At 43.2% G+C, this 21,946-nt stretch overlaps 1 protein-coding gene across 1 annotated transcript in view; it reads left to right on the forward strand.

Annotated features, from left to right (window-relative positions):
* LOC144763172 (amine sulfotransferase-like) overlaps nt 1–8,356 on the forward strand; it is a 405,236-nt gene extending 396,880 nt beyond the window's left edge. Inside the window, exon 8 of the mRNA XM_078648512.1 lies at nt 6,914–8,356. Within this exon, the coding sequence (XP_078504638.1) occupies nt 6,914–7,038 (125 nt within the window). The 3' untranslated portion in view covers nt 7,039–8,356. The remainder of the gene's footprint in view (nt 1–6,913) is intronic.
* Nucleotides 8,357–21,946: the final 13,590 nt, after the last annotated feature.

Below are 21,946 nucleotides of genomic sequence, written 5' to 3' on the forward strand. Positions count from 1 at the left end.
GTCGATGCTGAAGCCCATTCACTTGGTTATTTTGACTTTACTCGTCATGATTGGCCAGTGAAATTCAGCTTGTGACTCTCGTCTATGCCAGTGACTGCGTGGATTGGTTCAATTTGATTTCCATTACGATTGGTTGATCGGATGCATCGTGCGTTAGGTGGAGTATTTGTAGAAATAAACTACCACTGATAAACTACTGGCATTACGTGGATTTCCTTACTTGCAACATGACGTTTGATGGGATGACCCAGACTACGAACATTCCACAAGACAACATTAAACATGATGTGGGGTGGGGAAGAGGATACAGGAACAGTTACAACAAGCTGCAAAATTAATAAGAAAAGTAAAAAGGCACAGATTATCAACAAAGAAAGAACATAAGAAAACAGTTATTACGAAAAGAAGAAAAAGGATCTAAGAAACACTCGTACAAATATAAGGAAAGTAAGAAAAAGAAACAAGGAAAAGAGAAAGAGGGCAAAAGAGGAGAGAAATAGAAATGGGGAAAGGAAATAAGAGAAGGAAAAATACAGGACAGATCAAGGATAGAAATCCAGATCTGGAAAAAAGAGAACAAAGGATGAGCATAGGGCATGATAGAGTCAAAAGCAAGAACGACAGCAAAGACGGAGACTAAAAGGTCCTTAAAAAAATAGCCATATGCTTAAAGAAATATTGAATCAAAGAATAGAATAAGAAAAATAATGCGAAAAATTAAGAGTATTTACGAACAACAAGCAATAACCTCCATATTCTGACTTGTAATATTCAGCAAAAACGTTTTTAGTTTAGTCGGATCATCGAAAGACTGTGAGACACCTTCATGGGTGATTTTACAGAGGTAGGGATGTAGAATAGTCATATTTTTAAGGTCCCAACACGCCGTTCCAACACGGACATCTTGCCCTCCATGACAATCCAGCGGTCTTCAATTTGTTGTAGCTTTTCATTAGTTGCGCACAGGAAAGGTTTAAGACCTCGCACCTCAACCATAATAGTGTCTGAAACTGGGTTATTGGACGTCAGAATTAGAGCTGGAGGGTCATTTTTTTCTCTCTTTGATTTTGTACCTGAAGAAAGTGGCTTGGTATATGTATGTGAGTCCCTGGCTATCTTGATGAAGCGAATTTAACTCTGCTTAAGCTTTTGATAAGATCGCATCTTGGAGTGAAGGGTCATTCCAGGAAAGACATTCTTGAAGAAAAGTTGTCCAATAAACCTGAGGAGGCTGGTTCCCAGGCTGTTCTTATGGAAGGAGGGGAATTCACTGCTATTGTACCAAGAGCTAAGGAGAGCACTTCAACAACTGTAAATGGTGCACAAAATTACAACAAGGGGCAATTCCTGAGGAGGCAGGAAAACTGAGATGTGAGTGGCGCTCTGGAAAATGGGCGCTCGGGTGTGTGAAGAAAATCACTGAAGCAGCACCAGGATCCAAAAGAAACATACCTTAGTGCAACTTTTGAAGTTGGAGGTGCCACGACGTCCAGGAGTTGTAAACCCCGCCTCCTTTAGTCAAGCTGTTGAGTCCCAGATTAAAGTGAAGAACATGTGGGAAATCCTAGCGTTGTGCATTAGTAAAAGTCAGGTGAATTGTTAACAACATTCTGGAAATATCATACTGGTTTGGAGAGAGGGTGGAAAGATATCTATAATGGATTTGCTAGCCAATTTAGTAATGAGCTATGTCTGGGCTGTGCTTCGTGGTTTCTATTACTTTGTAGTGGCTTGGTCTTTATCGTCGAAACACACTCCTTGGTCTGTTTTCTTGCCTTGTTCTTCACCAGCTATCATTGAAATTATCATTATATCCAGTCTCAGTTACTCCTCTGTGTTTATTTTTTGTGGTTGCAGAAAAAAAGCAGGATTAAATTACTGGGAGGCAGGAAATCCAAGACGCGAGCGACTCGCTAGAAGTTAAGACAATCACCGCCACTGCACCGGGAGATATAAAAACATACCTCAGTGAAAGTTTTGGAAGTTTGAGGTGCAGCGACGTTCAGAAGTTGAAAACGTTAGTGGGTAGAGAAAGGCGTGGCATGAGAAAGCTAAAAATAATGACGAAGCTCCACGTTTGTAGCGGAGCTCAGCAGTCTGCTGCTATCTTGCCTCGGGCACAGAAGCCATGCCCGATTAAAAAGAACTAACCCTCAAATTAGCTCAAATATAGGTTGGTGGTAGTAACATGTTTAGTGTCGCAAATTGCCATGGATGCTACTCAGATGTGTCTGGGTTCTGCTCAACATGACCAAAACATATGATGACTGCTGCTAGACCATGCTGGAGCTTGTAGTTTTGGAAGTTGGCTACCTACTGTATCAGTAGGCTGTGCAGGGTGGTCGTACTCAGAGTCAGCACTGATGCAGGCTACTTGTTACACAGTTTACTGATCTTACAGATTCAGTCATGTATCCATCTGATTACAGATACTGCAGATGCTTGAACAATAATCATATAGGTTTCTACTTTGCCTCGGTATTTATACCAACCAAGGGAAAACAGGTTTGAATTGATCCTTTATGTAAAACATGCATTGCCAAGACAGTTTCCTTCAAAGCAAATTTTGGTTAAAATTAATTTCAACATTTACATTTGAAATTCTTCTTGTGCCACAATATTTTATAAGCGTTTCTAGGGACATGAGTGCTCATGTGCAGATATTTATAGATGACACTTGCAGATGCATGGACAAGGCCAGCTCTAGGGTGCTGTTACTGGTGCAATTGCACCTGACACTGACTTTGGGAAGGAGGGGGCTGTGTTTAGAGTTCCTTGTGTGCCCAGCAGTTTTCAGACAACAACAAAAATGTCAAAATAACTCTAGTGATTAATGTTCCTGCTGAAGAGTGATCCAGTTCTGCCTGGTGGCAGTTTTGACTCATCATAAAATGGCGCAAAGGGTTAATGTGCCTGCTTCCAAGAACATGTACCATGAAAGTCACCAAACTGTATTTTATGTAGATCACTTAGTAGGTTACTGCTTTTGCTACAGAGATACTTTTGTTGCTTGTAGTTCATAAGTTACAACCTTAATGGGTTTTTTTCAAATCTGTTTTATTGACTTTTTATGCAACAGTGTACAGGAACAACCGTTGTTTGTGATAACTTTTCACTCAGTCAAGGCATCGGTATCAATACATGCATGCACATTACACATCACTTTATCTTAATCTCATCTGTTGTCTACACATTGCACAACATGACTGTCCAGCAAGTCCTGACAGCTAGTTCTTCAAAGGAAAGAATCTTATGCATCCTCCAGTTCTGACACCTTGGGCTTATGTACAGATGAATCAATTTAAATAAGAACAACAACAAAAACAATGACCTGCCCATGTTTTTTGTCATAAATTACAACCTTAATATAGTACAGTGAGCTATGAACTCTCATCAAAGAGCTGCATGCAAAGTGCATGATACAGGTTGGAACATTGTGTTTTTCCCCCATCTGCATTATTCTAATGTTGCTAAAAACGGTTATTTGGGGTAGAAATACACCCTCTGTGGTATGTTTTAATCCTGAGTTTGTGTTTCTCAAAATCAAACACTCTTACAATTTACTGCCTAGTATTATCGGTGACATGTAACTCCTACATCGTGTAATCCTGTTGTAGAAAATAATTCCCATAGACTGATTTCCACACATATAGTTCATTGGCTTTCTATAATGCGTGTGTGATGTAAAGTGCTCTGACTCTCTGCACTGATATGAGTAGCTCCTGAAAACAAATGGAATGCATGTGTAAAAGGGGCTAAGAGGAAATTAGGGGTTCTGATGGAGCATGGTAGTTAGGGAATTCACAAAGATGGAGGTTTTTGGGCTGGCCCCAACAAAGAATGTCGCACTGAAAGCCACCACCGCTCAATCCGACCCTGTGCATAGGCCTGCCATGTGATTGACAAAGCCTCTTTATATATCTCCTTCTACTGCACAGGTTACTTGATTCCTAACAGCTTTTCTCATGCAAACTTGGTATGTTGCTGTCTCTAAGTCAGAAGTGCCAGCCCTTCAGACGCTAAAGTACCGCATTAAGTTCAAGGCCCTTATCACGACCTTCAAAATCATCAAACTGGATACCCCTCCACTGCTTCCACCACTTCTCACCCCCTACGCGCCATCACGTACTCTGCGATCCTCAAACCAAAACCTCCTATGTGTTCCACGCATAAAACTCTGCCGCATGGGCGGCCGCTCTTTCAGGTTCCTTGGAGCTAAACTATGGAACAGCCTGCCACAACACATCCGCTCCATAGAAAGCCTACTGGCGTTCCGGAAAGCGATTAAAACGCTCCTATTCCCTCTCCCCTAATTCCCTCCCACCCTCTCCCGCTCTGACCAGGGTCTGTGGTTCTTAGCGCCGGGACGCCTCATCGCTGGGGCAGCTGTTTGCGCTCTACCAAAACAATACAATACAATACAATACAATCTCCACTTGAATTGTGTTATTCTCTGCATTCTCTTACTGAACAGATTTGTGCCAAGTGTATCTATGTTGCGCCTTTCAACAAAACATAAAATGCTGAAAAATCTGAAAGAATTCAGACACATATTTAAGAAAGGAATGCCTTCTAAAAGAGTAAGTGCTGGGCCCAAAGTTTTGCTGATGCTATCAAAGGTCAAGTCATGAGTACCAGGACTGCATAGTATTGATTTCCACTCATGCCTCTTTAATCCCTCCCACAGCACCTTTCTCTTTATTCCACTCTTGAAGGTTCTTTTTCATCACTTCTTTCTGTAATTGTCACTGTCATTAAATTCATCCTTCTTTCTCTCTTTTGTTTTTCATCCCCTTCTTTTGGATCAATGTCTGGTGAGAAAAAATATGTTACGACCCAAAAAATGAGCGTCAATGGGCCCCGCCTGCAACCCCGGCTCAAATTAAGCAGTCGATACAAAAACAAATAGTTGAGTTTGTTCTGTATGTTAGGTTATTGGATTCATATACTGATATTCCTCAGGCTTTTGTAGATGCATGATCTCTTCCTTGGAAGCCATCTCAAAGTTGTTAGCACTGGAGTAATGGAGTAAAATGTGATTGCTCTCAGATTGCTCTCATAAACAATGGCAGGCTGTGTTGTGAGAGGTGGACTTTGGAACCAAGGAGAAAATTAAATTACAATAACTGGTTTTGATGAATTGGTTAAGATAGTTGTTCACATAACCCTTAAGGGCTTTATCTGGAAAGACCTCAAAGCTATTGAGATCATCAGAACAAGCATTCTGTTTCCCGGTAGATAGCTAGATGTGTTCAATTATCTTTACCACAGCATAAAAAGGACAGGGTCTTAGAAGTAATTGGAGAGTCTGAGATTGACAATCATAAATTCTCTCTGAGGTATGTCTTTGATGTCGGACCAGCTCTTCTCAAACATTCTGTACAGGAAAGAATAGGATAAATTGTTAGAAAATAAATCTAGGGAACTTTCAAATATTCAAATTTAATGCTGTACAAGGTTATACATTTCTCACATTTCTTATGTGTGCCATCAATAGCAAGATATAATGGGGATTTATTGCACACCTTGATAATTCAAATGTCTTTTAGGCTATTATTTTTTGTCAATTCTATTTCAATTTAATGCATTTCATCAGAAAATGTTTTTCTCGTAAGCGTTTCTGGCAGTGAAGATTTTGTAGTTTGACTATTGGTGGCTTCTACTTAGTAACATGTTCTGTTGCTCAAAGGTTGTTTTTATTTTCTTCTGAGCATCTGTCTTTTTGGCGGCAGACATATATAATTGTGGATACAATTTTATTATAGTTACCTTTGTTACCAGTAAAGGGACAGAGACTGGGAAAGGCATTCAGTGCATGGTTGATGAGATCCGAAATCGTATTGTCACCAATTCAATTGATTGATCCTTTTTGTTGGCCATTGTTTAAGAATTGGGAAAACAGCATTTGAGAGTGTTCAAAGCAATGAACCACAATAGGATCGGCAACATGTAAATAGTATGTTTTTCAAATCTTGCAATGGTAGGTGCTTTGATGTTCGTGGGATTCATGCAATGTTGAAGTAAACCACGTTAATAATAAAAGAGGTGAGAAGGGAGGTGGAGGAGTCATTTGAAGAAAGATTGAAATGCAAATCAAAAATGTTATTAATTAAGTGAATTTTAGTTTATAAAACATTGTGTTTTTACTTAGGGTACAAAAGGCTGTAGAGAGTGAATTAAAAGCACGGGAGACCATGTAGAAAGTTAAAAGTAGTTTATGTCCAAGGGTCTGAAGACTTATTGAGATTATTCATAAGACGGTTCGTAGGGCATGTGGTAATGGAGGTGGTACAAAGGGGCATGTAATCTTAAACTTTGGCACAAGAGGGACAACCCTGGAAATCAAAAAGGGGGAAGTTTAGAAAAGTATCCAGTGAAAAGAAAATTGTTGAGAGCAATATAGAGGGCACAAAACAGTAGGGTAAGAGATGTACAACTTGAGGAAACTTGGGGAACACAGTTTATGTTATCGAGATAAATGGAAAAGTGAAGGCATTTTCAAACAGACACAGAACTAGACAACAGAAATTAATGTTTTGCTAAACCACCCAAGCTTAGCATGTAAGTGCAATCAAGCATGCTTGCACATGCCACTAAAATCTCAAAGTGGCATATATTATATATTAATACAGCATTTTATTTTTTAAACGATTGGATGTTAAATTATATCTTTCTACTGTATTTTATTGTATGGTTAATAAAAACCTGTACAAAAAATAAAAGAAAAGTGAACAACATGCAGATAAAAACAAAAATAGGTATCACACGTGCCTATGTCCCTAGTTCTAAATGATATCTCATTTCTGACACAAGATCCAATTTTCTGAGATTTTGTACAAAAAAACATAGAGAGTAAGAAACAATTCTGGAAAAGGAAAATCTGGTCCTTAGCATTTGTGTTATATTTTTTTAGGCACCATTGGAGACTGGAAAAACATCATGACTGTTGCACAGAGTGAACGATTTGACAAGATATTTCAAGAGAAGATGAAGGATCTGCCATTTAAGTTTATTTGGGATATAAATGAAGACATGTAGTCCAAATATGTCAATTCATTACTTCTTTCATGTATTCTCTATATTGTATGTTCTTCAGTTTGCATTTGTGTATCTAGTAAAATAAAAAACACTTTCCCCCTCGAGGTTTAAACCAATTTCAGAGCAATAGTCAAGCCACTAATTCTTTCATACCAGACTTCATGCCACCACATTGACCACCTTTCAAGCTACTACAGGTCTTCTCATCAAAGCCTAAAGAAGGAAGACCATAGCACCCAAACTCTGGCTCCACTCCAAAATGACATGGGAACTGGAATCTCTTTATACATAGTTAGGAAATGAAACATTTGGGATGTAAAGAGCCATACTAGAGGCCAGACCATTGCTAAGAAAAATTAAAAAATCAGAAAGTAACCGAAGATGGACCTACTTCCAGAATTAGGAACAACACCCTCTTTAATTACAGACCGCTCCCAATCCTTACGTAATTTACCAAGTCAGAGAACATTACATGCCCACAAAATATGAGTTGCCCCAAGAAGCATTCTTTTTCATTGTAATAATCCTGATTCAGACCTACGGACTTCCAGTGTTGTTTATCTCTCTGTTGTGTCCAGTTGGCTTCATACTGCACAATGTTATTGTAGCTGTTTCCCCTCAGCTAGATTAGCTCATCACTGTACACCTCTGGCTCCCCTTGCATAGTTCTTGGACTCTCTGACTGGTAAGATGAAGACTGTGCTAAAAAGGGAAGTAATTCCCTTTTTAGCACAGTTCCAGAAAAAATTTGATCATAAAGATTGTGATATTCATGTGTGTGTGCGCGTGTGTGTTGTGTGTTTATTTGTGTGTGTCTGTGCCTGCGTGAATTCATGCAACTTTTGATGACATACACCCTATTTAGTGAATGCCATGTTGCTTTACAAGAAGCCGTTTTGTATGCCCATTTTTAACCAACTGTTTGGGCTCTCTCCCTTCGGACATGCACAGGCCTAATGTTCATGCCTGGCATAGTGAAGTGAGATTTCTCAATAAATCAAGCTTAATGTGTGAAACCCTGTTTTTGTATCGTTTTTCAAAGCCTTTTGACAATTTTCTCATGAGAAAGTGATGCACCTGCTAACACGCCTATGTAAAGTTTTAATGTCTGTCCCATGGGTCCCCAGTCGATTGCTTATGTGCAGGATATATTGGGACTCTGGGGAAAGTACCTAACATGATATGCCCAATTCCCTGGGGATCTGTCTCCCTTAGCTGCGATATTGTTAATGTGCTTGTTTGTGTATAATAAATGTGTTTTGGCATTAAAGTAAGCGTTCAACTATTTTTCTTGAATAAAACTTGGCAATCAACTTAGTCATCTAAGTTTTGGGATTGCAATGTTTTATGAGGAGCCGACCACTGCAAAAAGTTCAGGGGGGGCGAAAAGGGCTGTTGTTTCCAATTTTAGGTCAGTTTAGTTTATTCAAGTGTTCAGTCTTTTAAAACCATTACACCATACAACATACATACATAAAATATCATAGTAAAATCCATTTATAAATCTATTATGAAAATATAAAACAATTGATCATTATTGGACGTTTGATAAATATGAATTTAACTCCATTGTCCACGAAGTGCTTTGAGCTTGAAATAAAACATCCTTATAAAATCCATTGGTGAACCTGATATCAAAAATATAAAAGAGTGAATCTTTTTTGATCGTTAATAGACAGATTCCGTTCATTGTCCATAAAGTGCTTTGCCCTTTAAAAAAGTGCTTCTGCTTTGTACTGACTGTTCCATTTTCGCAACTTATTGTACTTTCCTGAAGTACTAAAGATCTATTTAGGGTTCCAGAGAGATTTGTCCTATTTCTTTTAAATGTTACCCCCTGCAGACTAGGGGATTGAAGAACCGCCAAACCGTGGGTCTCATTTATGAGGCTGTGCGTCACTTTTACGCCGCCGGTGCGTCACTTTTTGTGACGCACCAGTGGTGTAAAAATGCACCTTGTTGCGCCATATTTATAAAGTGACGCATCTAGGTAGATGCGTCACTTTGTAAACCCCTGCACCACATTATACCTGTGCCAGGTATAATGTATGCAAGGGGGGCGTATTGACGCAAGAAAGGGTCGTAGAAGTGACACAGTGAAATCTATGACATTTCACTGCGTCACTTTTTGGACACCATTGCGTCAAAATCTTGCGCCTGCCTCACAGCAGACGTAAGACTGACGCAGGCCCTTTCACATGGGGCTTGCCCCATGTGAAAGGACGCATTGCTGGAGTTGCGTCACTTTTGTGACACACTCCAGCAATGCGTCACTTTTGCGCTTACAGAAATACTGACGTATCTGTAACTCCTTGCGACATGATGCGTCATACAATAAATATGACGCATCAGGAATGTCGCAAAGAGTGCACACTGAGAAGTGACGCATCGCTGCTTTCACGCAGCGATGCGTCATTTCTCATAAATGAGGCCCCTAGTGGTTACCACTTCTCTACAGGTTAGAATGCTCATTTTCATAAATATTTCTTTCAGTAATTGTTTCCTTTCTGTCATGAACTTTGGGCATAAGCAGAGAATATGTGTTAAAGATTTTTGTTACACAATCGACAATCTTGGTTTTGATACTTTTCTCTCGAGGAAGGGATACAATCATTTGTTTCCCAGATGCCGAAGCGAAATTACATGAACTGATGTTTTATGCTCATTGAACAGTGAGCTGATAAGTATTCCTGATGCTTACAGTTAATATATAAATTAAATTAATCACTGTCCAAGCATGGCGTCTTCACAATAAAGTGTTCACATCTGTAGTAAAGGACAGCTGTTTAGTAGTTAACTTAATTGCTTCATTAAAGCCCTCTTTCCCAATGCTGGCTTTCCAAATGTCTTGCAAGCAAAGATCCTCAATAACCTGGATTAGATGGAAACCCCAGGAGCCTTTTATGTTGTTCTGTTTTTGTACTCAATTTCTTTCTACCACAGGTTATCGATAGAGCCTCTTTCAGATGGATGTAGCCTCCCAAATAGTTTGATGAATGCGCCTTTGTTCAGGAAACTTTGGTTAGTTAGGCCAAACTCTAGACAAACTTGTTGTGGAGATGCTGATTTGGGGATGTGAAAGATACATTTGTAAACTTTTGTTTGGAATTTATTTAAGACTGATAATTCATGACCTCTCCGTGTATCGGTCTTTTACGAAATTTTGCCAAAAGAAATAGCAAAAATCTCTGAATGGTTTCACACCATACTATATATGAAAGTAAACCTTTGATCAGATGGCATGCTTTTTTGGGTTGGTGTTAATCCATCCAGTACTTATTGAGATATTAGCATGTTAAAAAGGTTGCCCAGCAGCATTTGAAGGATTAGCACTCCAGAATCATGTCAATAAAATTGTTGCATTTTTTACAAACTGTGGGGCATATCAGCATCAACTGGCGATAATTATCGCTAAGAGCACTTAGCGCTAGGATAATTATTGCCGGCTATCGCTGGATTCTATCTCGGAGATAGCGTGCTATCAGCAACGCTTATCTCTAAAGTGATAGAAATCCAAAGGTTAGCTTCAAAACTGTGCGATTTCCAGCAACAATCGCACTGCGACAGGCGATACCTTGCTATTAGGGCAGGGTGGACTTAGCCATGTAATCCACCTCCCATTGGATTACATGTCTAAGTCAGATGGAAAGCAGGCGTACAGGAAACTATGTTAAGCACGGTTAGCGCTTCATTATTAATCGCTAAGCAGGTTAGTGATTTTCTTATTAAATGGAGAAATGTCGTTTAGCGACATTCTCCATGTAAGTTTGGCAAGGTACGCCCACTTTGCATCTCATTAGAGATGCAAAGCTGGGCGTTGGGGAAAAGGGCGCTAAGGCAAGGATTCACACAATAGCCTGACCTTGCGGATAATGCGATATAATTATCGCCGCTTTTTGCCCGAAAACGGATGCTAAAGCGGCGATAATTATATAGCCTTGCCATGATAATATGCCCCTGTGATTGGCTGCATAAGGGCTTAAAAGCTAGTTTTTTTGCATTTAGAAACTTGTGAGTCAGCTTCGATTCACGACTTTCACTCTGAGAAAAAAAATTGCAAGACATGGAACCATTGAAAACGGCACACATCTCACAAGTTGGGGCCAAATCACGAGCTTGAAACTCGTCAGTTTGAGGCAACTGAACAAAAGCAAATCAAACATTAAAATTTATGTCTTACATTGCCTGGAAAACACGAGACCAGACTCTGCGCCTATGTGACACTGAACAGATCTTGCTGCAGGAGCCAAGGACCTCTCCTGTAGTCAGACCCTGCGCCAATCCTCTGCTGCACAAGACTGAAGGTGGGATGTTGCAAGGTAGGTAGCCAAAGTTAGTGTGGGAAAAGAGCCTGGGCGTAGGCCAGGCTATGTAGCTGTGGGAGGTCTAGGCGGAACACCAATCTAGGAGTCCTGAGGTGTTTATCTATTTTTTATTTTTTATTTTTTTTGTAACTTTTTATTATATAAAACAAAAGGAAACAACACATCAAACATACAATCAAGGCAATACAGCAATAATACAGCCATTAGGTCTGCGCTCAAGGAGGACGGGAGATACATGACAACAGGAGAAAGATTTTTCGAATACAGATGAGGGGAGGGTGCCAAAGGTAGAATTGCATATGAACAGTACAATACAACACAGCTAGAAGGAATGTGGTCAGGGCGACTGGGAAGGACTAGGAATCGCAGTGAGTGGGGGCGTACAGATATCTCCACGGTATGAGTTCCACTGGTCCCAAATCTTCCCCCATTTTTTGGGTCTGCCTCTTGCCATATACACTGTCTTCTCTCTGAACATGCACCAGTCCAGACTCTCTTTCCAAGCAGTCACTGTAGGCGGCCTCGGGGACCCCCACAACTGTGCAATATCCCTCTTCGCAGCCATATTGGCAAGAGTCACCCACCGAAGCTGCGACACGTCATAATCATTCGGACCCCACACAGTCAATAAACATTGCCGGACTTCCGGCATCATCACAACACCCGTTACTTCATCCATCACCTCATGTATACGTTTCCAAAATCGCACCACCTCAGGGCATTCCCATATGATATGGAGATAGGTGCCAAGGAGACCACACCCACGCCTACACATGCCATCTGTGGAGTAGCCCATATGGATCAGACGGGGACCGGTGACATAGATTCTGTGGAGGATCTTGAGTTGGACCAGACGGAGGCGGGCCGGAATCGCCACCTCCCTGGGAGAGGAGATCGCGGACTGCCAGTCCTCATCATCAAGTTCAATACCATCAGCAATCCAAGCTGCACGAAGGCGATCAAGCAGACTCGATCGGTCATTAATCATTTTCTTATAGAACAATGAGATAGTACTGTCTGGCACATGACCGTCTAGTATACGATCTTCGAGGGGGGAGGATTCCGGAATGTCACTACCCACTGGCAACACAGAGTTCAGAGCATGGCGTACCTGCACATAACAAAATTTTTCCCTGTCACTCAGCTTGTACTCTACTTGCAGATCCGAGAAGGTCTTCACCCCTCCTTTAACCCAGAGATCACGCACTTTACTAATACCGATCGTGTCCCATTTATCAAATCCCTTCGTCTGCCATAGGCCACCCAACTTCGCAGAGGCATAGAGCGGAGTCGCACCAGTTATTTTATCACTCCACGGCTATAGCGGTAGGTCCCGAGAGTTGTGAACGCGAGGGTCCCGAATAAAGCGCCCTGTAGTAATCACCACCGGGAGCTGCCACTTATCCATTTCAAATGCTGGATTCAACGCCGGGCCATACATCCCGTGGTTGATGGCAGCAAGGTGGGAGGCCCAATAATACCGACAAATATCCGGGAGCGCTATACCGCCATCATACCAGGGAAAGAGCGATGCGGGAACGTCCGTCCCATATTAATTGTCTCTGCAACGATTCTACTTCCCAAAAATATTTCGACGGGATGACATCGAAACTATTCTGAAGTGCGTATAGGAACCGCGGTAAGGACATCATTTTAAAAAGAGCTGCACGCCCTAGGGGAGATAACGGTAATTTACGCCAATGCGCTACATCGGAGCGCAACCTTTGAAGCGGGGGGAGTAAATTGCGTTCATAGCGAACCGCCGGATCCAACGAGATAAACACACCAAAGTACGTAAAGCCAGACTGCGACAACTGGATGGGACAGCCCCGCGGCAAACGAGGGACATCACCCGCAAGTACATAAATGTAGGATTTCGACCAATTAATGATAAGGCCCGAGTTCTTCCCGAAGGAGTTAAGTACGTCAAACAATACGTTGAGCGATTTTTGGGGAGAGGTGAGGTACAATAAAATATCATCCGCGTATAAGGAAATGCGATCTTCAAATTCCGGCGTCCAGCGTATACCCTTCATCGAAGGTTCCCACCGTAGCCAAGCGGCGAGTGGCTCCAACGCCAAAGCAAAGAGGAGCGGGGACAATGGACAACCCTGCCGTGTGCCCCTCCCAAGAGTAAAAGGCACGGAGACACGGCCATTGACCACCACCTGTGCCAGTGGCGTTTCATACAGGAGTTTGACCCAACCAATAAAACCAGCGCCGAATCCAAACTTGGCGAGTACCGCCCAGAGATAAGACCATTCGATTGTATCAAAGGCCATCGTGGCGTCTAAGGACGCCAAGATGGCCGGTTCACGCAGCGTCGGGCCCCTCGCGAGAACACCATGCAAACGTTGCAAATTTAATGCCGTGTTACGGTGCGGGATAAAACCCGATTGATCCGGATGAATCAGGTCGCTAATAACCGTAATCAGACGATTAGCAAGCAGTTTGGCGAGGATCTTAGGCTCTGCATTTAAGAGCGAAATGGGTATATAAGACGAGCAAAGATCTCTTGGCTTGCCCTCCTTATGGTTCACCACAATGGTAGCAAGACGCTGATCTCTAGGGAGGGAGCCACTGTCTCGCGCAGCCAAAAACATATCACGGAGATAGGGAGCTAGAGTATCAGGGCGTAATTTATACAGTTCAATAGTAAGGCCGTTGGGACCCAGAGCTTTGCCGGAATGAATAGAGCGTAGCGCGAGAGCCACCTCATCCACAGAGGGCGTGGCATCCAAACAGTCCCGATCCGATTCCGACAAACATGAAAGTGCTTTATCTCGAAGCAACAACTGCGAATCCTCCTCGGGCCTGTCGGACATCGAGGTATAGACCTTTCGAAAATAATCAGCAAAGCATTCAACAATTTCAACAGGGTCCGTTACACGCACACCACCACATGTCTCAACCACCGGAACCACTCGACTCGCTCTCTCCCTTCTGTCCAGCCAGGCAATCAATTTTCCTGCTTTATCACCCACATCATATAGCCGTCCCTGCTGTTCCCTACTCATCATCTTTGCCGCATCAGTAACCAGAGTTTTATATTCTAATTGTTTAAGGCGGAGGACATGTAATGCATCTCGAGTGACCTCTCGTTCCAATGCAGTCTCCAGGTCTGTGATTTCAGTCTCGAGCTGAACAATGGCCTCATTCTTGCATTTCTTTGCACACCCCACCAAAGACAATGCCTGTCCACTGATCACAGTCTTAAAAGCTTCCCATAACGAAACAGGAGAGGATACAGAACCAGCATTCTCAGTAAAATACAGATCAAATGATTTAATCAATTCAGTGCGAGTCTTAGGGTTAAGAAGATACCAGGGGTTAATCGGGGCCACCCTCCCTTCGGCGCCGATGTTAAGATTAAAATGCGAACCAAATAGGGGAATGATCTGATATACCCCGGGCCAAGTGTTTAATCTCTCCAATCGAAGGGGACAGGGCAGCCGGTATCAGGATATAATCCAATCTAGAAAGACTACCATGAGCTCCCAAATGGAAAGTAAACTGTGTTTGCTCTGGATGCATTAGTCTCCAACAGTCTATAAGTCCCAATGTTTCCAGGAAGTCACCCAACCAGGATTGCGCAGCAGGAAGATCTCGGGGCGGATAGCGGTCTAGTCTGCCAGAAATTACGGAGTTAAAAACACCACCCAGTATCAAAACACCCTCCGGGAGACCCAGAACCATCCGCCCCAGGTCCGTAAATGTTGTGGATTGTAAGCCCGGAGGGACATACACCGACACCAACGAGATTGGTTTTCCCTCCCACCGCCCAACATGTGCAACATATCGACCCCTGGCATCAAGGATCACATCGTCAACCTCGAGGGGGAGGGAAACCCTGAGCAAAATACCCACTCCTCTAGAACTAGATGTAAACCCAGAATGGGCAGCAAGACGATAACCCCGTCTATTAAGAGCGTGACAAGAATTTCCTATCAAGTGTGTCTCCTGTAGCAAAACGACATCAAGGTGCCGCAACAGCTGCATAACCACCCCTCTCTTTATACGATCCCCCAACCCATTCACATTCCAGCATAATACCCTCAACCCCCTACCCCCATCCAGATCCACAATGAACTCCCATCGCAAAACGAGCATCACACCAAAGTCAAAGTTAATGAAAGTACCTTGCCTTGAAAAAGAAAGAACAAACAATCCCAAAACATGCCCCCCCTCCCCCCAAGTTCCCCAACACAACTACCCCCCACCCTGCACCCCTGCACCGACTCGAAAGCCACCCCAATTTGCAGCATGCCTGTCGCCCTAACAATTACAAACAAAGAACTAATCTACACAAAGAGAACCCCAGAGGAGGAAAGGGGTCCCCGCTACCTCCCAAGTACGAATGGAGTGATCAAGGAAGTCAGTGAGCCTCAGCTGGATACGTTGAACAGTGTTCCGAAAACAGGCACCATAATCATTCTTGGTCCATCAGTCCCCCCTCAGCACCACCAGCACGTTCCTGGCCAGCACGGCGAGCCGTCAAAGTGTCCAACCAGTCACTCGCTTCCTCAGGCCTGACAAAGAAGAATGTTCGATTGTCATATTCAACACGCAGTCGGGCCGGGAATAACATAGCGTATTTTAGTTCCATGTCTCTTAGTCGCCGTTTCACCCCTTGAAATCCCATTCGTTGTTTCTGGACCGATTGAGAAAAGTCTGGATAAAAGTTCACAGCAGCGTTCTCGAACTGCGTAGGGCCGCTTGTCCGTGCCGCCTGCAGAATGGCGTCGCGATCTCTGAAGTTGAAAATCCGTGCAATAATCGGACGGGGGGAAAACCGGGCTTCGCCTGTCCCCCTGGCGCTCTGTGCGCACGTTCGATGGCAAAGAATTTACTCAGGCCCTTGGGTGCAAGATGATTAAGAATGAGGTCCTCCACTCGAAGATCTGTGGCGAGTGAACTAGAATCTTCCGGGACCCCAATAATACGCACGTTGTTGCGCCGTGCACGGCCTTCAAAATCCTCCAAGCGACGAGCAAAAAAGTCATTAGCAGATCTAAGGTTGCGCACTTCTGTTTGCAAGTCGGACACATCCGTGGTCAGGCTGGACGTCTTTAGGTCCAATGACTTCACCTTCTCGTTCGTCTTGGCAAAATCAGTTCGAATGAGGTTGACATCAATAGCCACCGTGTCCAACTTCAGAGCCAGGGCTTCACACTGTTGGCCAATGGAAGACTGAATACCAGCAATGGCGCCCATCACGTCTTGTAGCGTTAATTCCGCCAATGCAGCAGGATCGTCGACAGCCTCCTCCCGGGCCTTAGGTGCGCCACCAGGGGATCCTTTAGAAAGTGTGTAGCGATCCATGACATTCGTCTGGGTTGAACCTCCACGGATAGTGGTCTTGACTTTCCGTTTTTCACCCTCGGGCTTGCCCGTCATGGCGAGCCGGGTGCCCCGGAGGGAGGCTTGGGATCTGGTCCAAATGGCTCCTTAAAATTCACAAACAAGAATACAGGAGGCGAAGTGGGCCAATTTGAGTCCACAGCCAAACAGTCGCTAGCTCTAAGCTCGATGAGCTGGCAGCAGAGCTCGTCCTATCAACAGACACACCACAGATAGGAGACAGTGCGCTGGAGAAACGAAACCGAAAGTTAAGTGAGGCTGTGGTCTGATCCCCTCAAGCCGTTGTTGTTAAATTACGACCTGGGCACTGCTACAACTCAAGGTCCAGGCTGTTCCATGGAGAAGGCCACAAATTTCAAGACGGCAAAGCTCGGGGTCCCTGCGTCCGATTCAGACCCAAAAACCTGCTAGTACATCAGCCGGGTTGTGTCTTCAATGACCTTCCATCAAATCAGGATATTATCCAGGATAAATGCGGGAGGCAGCGAGGGTCCTCGGGAGCCCTGTGCTAATGCGGCCATCTCGGATGCGCGCGTAGCTCCTCCTCCTGTGTTTATCTATTATGACGTTTATTTTGTGGTAGTAGCACAAATTGGAAAATAACACAATTGGTATCACTAATAACAAGTCTCAGGCTTGTCCTTTTGGGTCGCTGTGTTCTTCTTTTTATAGCAGTCTTTTTATCTGTTTCTCTTTTCTTTTAGGTGTGACTGGACTTCTGAGGTTGGCCGTCCCCGGTTGCTCAAGAAAGAATACAAGGAGTGGATGGTAGGTAAAAGGTGGGTTTTATTGAGAAGGGACAGAAACCATCACCACACCCATGGGTGTAGACAATCTATCTATCCTTTAGTGTGGGGGTCTACTCCTCTCTCCCCCTCCCTCTTTTCCAGCTATTTTTCTATTTCTGCTTGGTGAGGATGTGGAGGTGCTCAGGAAAAATGAGTAGACGTGTAACCTGCTCCCAACTCTCCTGTTGCTATATGCCCTCTCGTCGGGGTCCTTGGTGAACTTCTGGTATTCGTTTTAGGGATTGCTCATTGATAGTCCTCTTTTATCTTTACCCCCTTCCCCTTTGTCAATCTTCAAAAAAATTACAACAACAAAAGAAAGAAATAAACAAAAAAAACGGAATGCCAGTAGCTTTGGCAGGGCAAATAAAGTGAGATGGTAGCAGCGAGACATCAGTAACATAAGATATTAAGAGATACATCTAACGGTCTCCCCTCAAGATCTATATGTCAGGTGTGTTTGCTTCTCACCCATATAGCCCCTTCTTTTAGGCTTCCCTGACTGTTCCCTCAATTTTCCCCCTGTTCCCTCAGTTCCCAGTCCCCATATTTGCACGTACCTTGCAAGCCACAACTCTCTTGAGTTGCGGAGGGGAGTCAGGCTTCCTGGGGCGATCAACACTCCTCTCTCCAGGTTTCTCAGGTGTCGTTGTCTTCCCGGAGTGGTCTTGTTTCTCCATATTCTCCACTCTAGTCAGGTCCCACTCCACGCCGTCTAGATCCACGTTACTTTCCTCAGCGTCTTCCGGGTGCCGCCCACTTTCTTCTTCATCTGGTCCCTTTGTCCACCACTGGCTTCCCTCTCTCTGCGGTGATTGGTTCTTAGGGTCAGGAGTTCCGCCCCTTCTATCGTCAGCCGCTCCGTGAGGTCACCATTAACCCTTTCTCTATCTTTTCTGCTGCAGTGAAGGAGTGGTTGACGCTGTTCGTCCTGTCTGTCGTGCTGGAGTGAGAAAGGAAGGTGAAGAGCGGTCATTACAGTGCTCTATTTATTTAGGGGTGTCAGGGCAGCTGCAGGGAGGGGAAGCGGGGTATTGCCTGGCTCACAGTGGCCAATTCCATCAGTTCCAAGCTGAAGGTAATATGCAGTGAGGTAGGGCATTCAACGTAGTTCAGAAAAAGTGTGTGGTCTTTGGCGGTGGCAGTTGGGGTTGAAAATTAAGTATACTATAAAAAACCTAGGAAATTCACTGAAAAAGCCACAGTTGAAAACAGAATTATGGTTCTGATTCAAATGCTCTGAAAAGCACTGTAACTCAGTGATGATTATGAATGCACACAACACATGCCATTCACGGCGTCCCCTTTATGTTCTCCTGTTAAATGTTTTTGTTAATCTATGCCCTTTTGTGCATGGTGGAGACCAAGAGTTATTGTCTGTGCTATGTGTGTTAATAACCATGTTGGGGTATCCCAAAGGTACCTCCCCTTATGTCAAAACACACAAATATATATAGTAGGTAGTTATAGTTAGGAACTAGTTTCCCTAGGAAAAACATTTATTGTTTTCGAATAGCGTTGACGTCGTTTGCCAAATCTTCACGAAATGTTCAAAATAAGTATGACTCTCAGTTCAACTGTTGTGTTGTAAATTTTAAGGGTGATTCGTCAAGCAGAGGTGAAGATAAAGGAGGGTCCTAAAACAGTTTTACCCATGCAATTCATCATAGGGATTCTGAGCACAACTACAGCCCGAAGTGCTGGAAGGAATTACACCAATTTTGGCAGAAAGGTAGGTCTTGGTTCAGAAGGTGACCTTTTTGTTAATTGGTGTAAATCCATTCAGTAGTTTCCGCGATATTAAAGGAAAAAGAAATATAGATACTAAGAGACAATGACCCTCCACAGATCTACCCACGGTGAATCCGGGATTCCACATGCCACAGTAAGGTCCTGATTGGCTCGCCGCAACCTGAGAGAAAAGTCCTGGATGCCATTTTATGTTTTGATAAACAGTCCTTGGGGCTGAAAAGTAGTGTGTTAAACAGAGGAAGCAGTCAGGATAGAGAGTCCCAGAACCAATATTTCCGTAATAGAGGTAGCAAAATGAGTTATGTTGTGTAGGAAGTGCCGCCCCTTCAGTAACTCCACAATGGATCTGCAGAGCTCGCCATGACCTAAATAAATATATGTACTCCCACTGTCACTGATAGACCCACTCAGAAACTCACATACCCACTCACAGAAACTCACAAGCACACTCACAGGCACACACAGACACTGACACCCCCACTGACATATCCACTCAGATACTCTTACACCCATTCACACACCCATTCAGAAACTCACACAACCACTCTCAGATCCATACAGACACTTGCACACCCACTCCCGGCCTCACACAGATACTCATAAACCTACTCACTGACCCACTCACTCACACAACCACCTACTCACAGACCCATTCACACTCCAACACACCCACTCAAAGACCCACTCCGATATTCACACATGCAGTCATAGATCCTGTGCGGATCAGCAAATCCATCACAAAACTACACGGGCCGCACTGATTCTCATGGATAAAAACAACCACTTTTGGCTTTTTTGCAGAAAAAATAGACAGGGTTAAAGAAATACTGACAATTTAGAAGTGGTATAACATAAAAGAAAGATGGAAGGAAGTCTGAGATTTGGTATCTAGAGCAGCATACATAAGAGTACATAGTGAGGGATAGTCATTTTAGCTGCTTTTCTACTGAGGAGGTGGTTTGCAAGGGTTCTGATTGGAGATGTCCTATGAACACAAATGTTATCAGACATAGAATAAAACTGAGAGAACAGCAAAGAGCTTTTACAAGTATGTAAAGTAGGTTGTAGCATGTAAAAGTACATTTAGAAAAATAATAGTGAGTGTTTGTAAACTGAAAGAAAATGTATAGCTTCTAGACACTATACTAGAAGTGGAAACTAAAGGTGTGTTAGATGAGAACATTAACTAAAAATAGAGTGAGCACGAAGGAGGAAAAGGAATTGGTATATTTAATGAATATTAATTTGATTATGCCAGTATAAATGAATAAAATTCAATGTGTGTGAATAGCATGTAATTTGTACACACTCATACATTCCGGCAGGCACTTACAGACACAGTTATACTCCCACAAAAGCACTCCTTCACTCATATAGACAGACAGTGATTGTCCAAACTCACTCCCACATCTGAGTGTATGTAATCTGTAAGAAAATGTGTAGCTTCTAGACACTATACTAGAAGAGAAAATAGAAGGGTGCTCAGATGATAATTATAACTGCAAATACAGTATGCAGGAAAGGAGAAAGAGGAATTGATATACTGAATAAATATCAATGTTATTATGCTAGTATAAATTAATGTGTTTTCGATTAGTTGTGGGTGCTTGCTTATAGTATGCCTTTTAATAGTATGTAATGTTCACAATCTCATACAGTCAGGCAGGCACTTACAGGCCCAGTTACACTCCCACAAAATCAATTATGTACACATCACTCATAAAGCCAGACAGTGACTGCTACACTCACTCACACACCCATAAGACCATTTACACAGCCATTTACTCAACTGTACATCCAAGTCTGAGGACTAGTTTGCCCTTACTGCCTGGGAGGATATTCGCAGAATCCAATCTGCACCACATAAAGAGTTTTAAGAGGACTATATCAGCACTCCTGAGAAGGTAGAACCCTGATTGTAGGTGACCTTAGACTGAGGGCCCTTAAGGATACTGGGTCTGAGAAGGAGGGATATGAGTGGAGAAATGACTGGACAAAAGTTCCAGAACAGAGAGAGAGTTCCCTATTGGATTCAATACAAGAAGTAGTGTCAATGGAAGTCCATGGAAGTCCATGAATGCAGGCACAGTAGATATTTTACAGTGACAAGAATGTGGCATTTTGCAACGTGTATTCCCATGCCACCCCCTTTTGTACCACTCAATTCTTTGCAGGCAGCTGGTATTGTAATGACTGCAGCTGGTGATGGTTCTCCCAAGGCTACTGTAGAGGTTTACTATCCTGCTGCACCTTCTTTCTTAAGCATCAATGGTTGAAAAACATTTCATAAATCGTTTTTAGGTGCTTCCACATGGAACTTATCCCATGAGAGTATGTCTTTGCAGTGCCTCTGGATAACTGTTTGCCACACATGTTGCACTGCACATATTTTGCTGTTACCTTCTTTCTCCCAGAAGGACTACTAAAATGCTTCCAGGCATCAATTTCTTTTCTGTGAGGTGGTGTGTCTTCCTCTTCATCCTCAACAAGTTGTGGTTGCTTATCCTGGAGGGAAGATGTCTCTTTAGCCATTCTGTAAAAGCAGAGCACCACTGACTCTCAATCCTCCTTCTAGAAACTTCACTGGAAAAGTAGCTGGCTTTGGGTGTGGTTTTCCAGGGGCATGGTGGGGTTCTTATATATGTAATCAAAAGACAAGGACTGGGTGTGGTTTAGAGCGAA

Source organism: Lissotriton helveticus, chromosome 6 (genome assembly GCF_964261635.1).
Source record: "Lissotriton helveticus chromosome 6, aLisHel1.1, whole genome shotgun sequence".
In the NCBI taxonomy this organism is placed as follows: domain Eukaryota; kingdom Metazoa; phylum Chordata; class Amphibia; order Caudata; family Salamandridae; genus Lissotriton; species Lissotriton helveticus.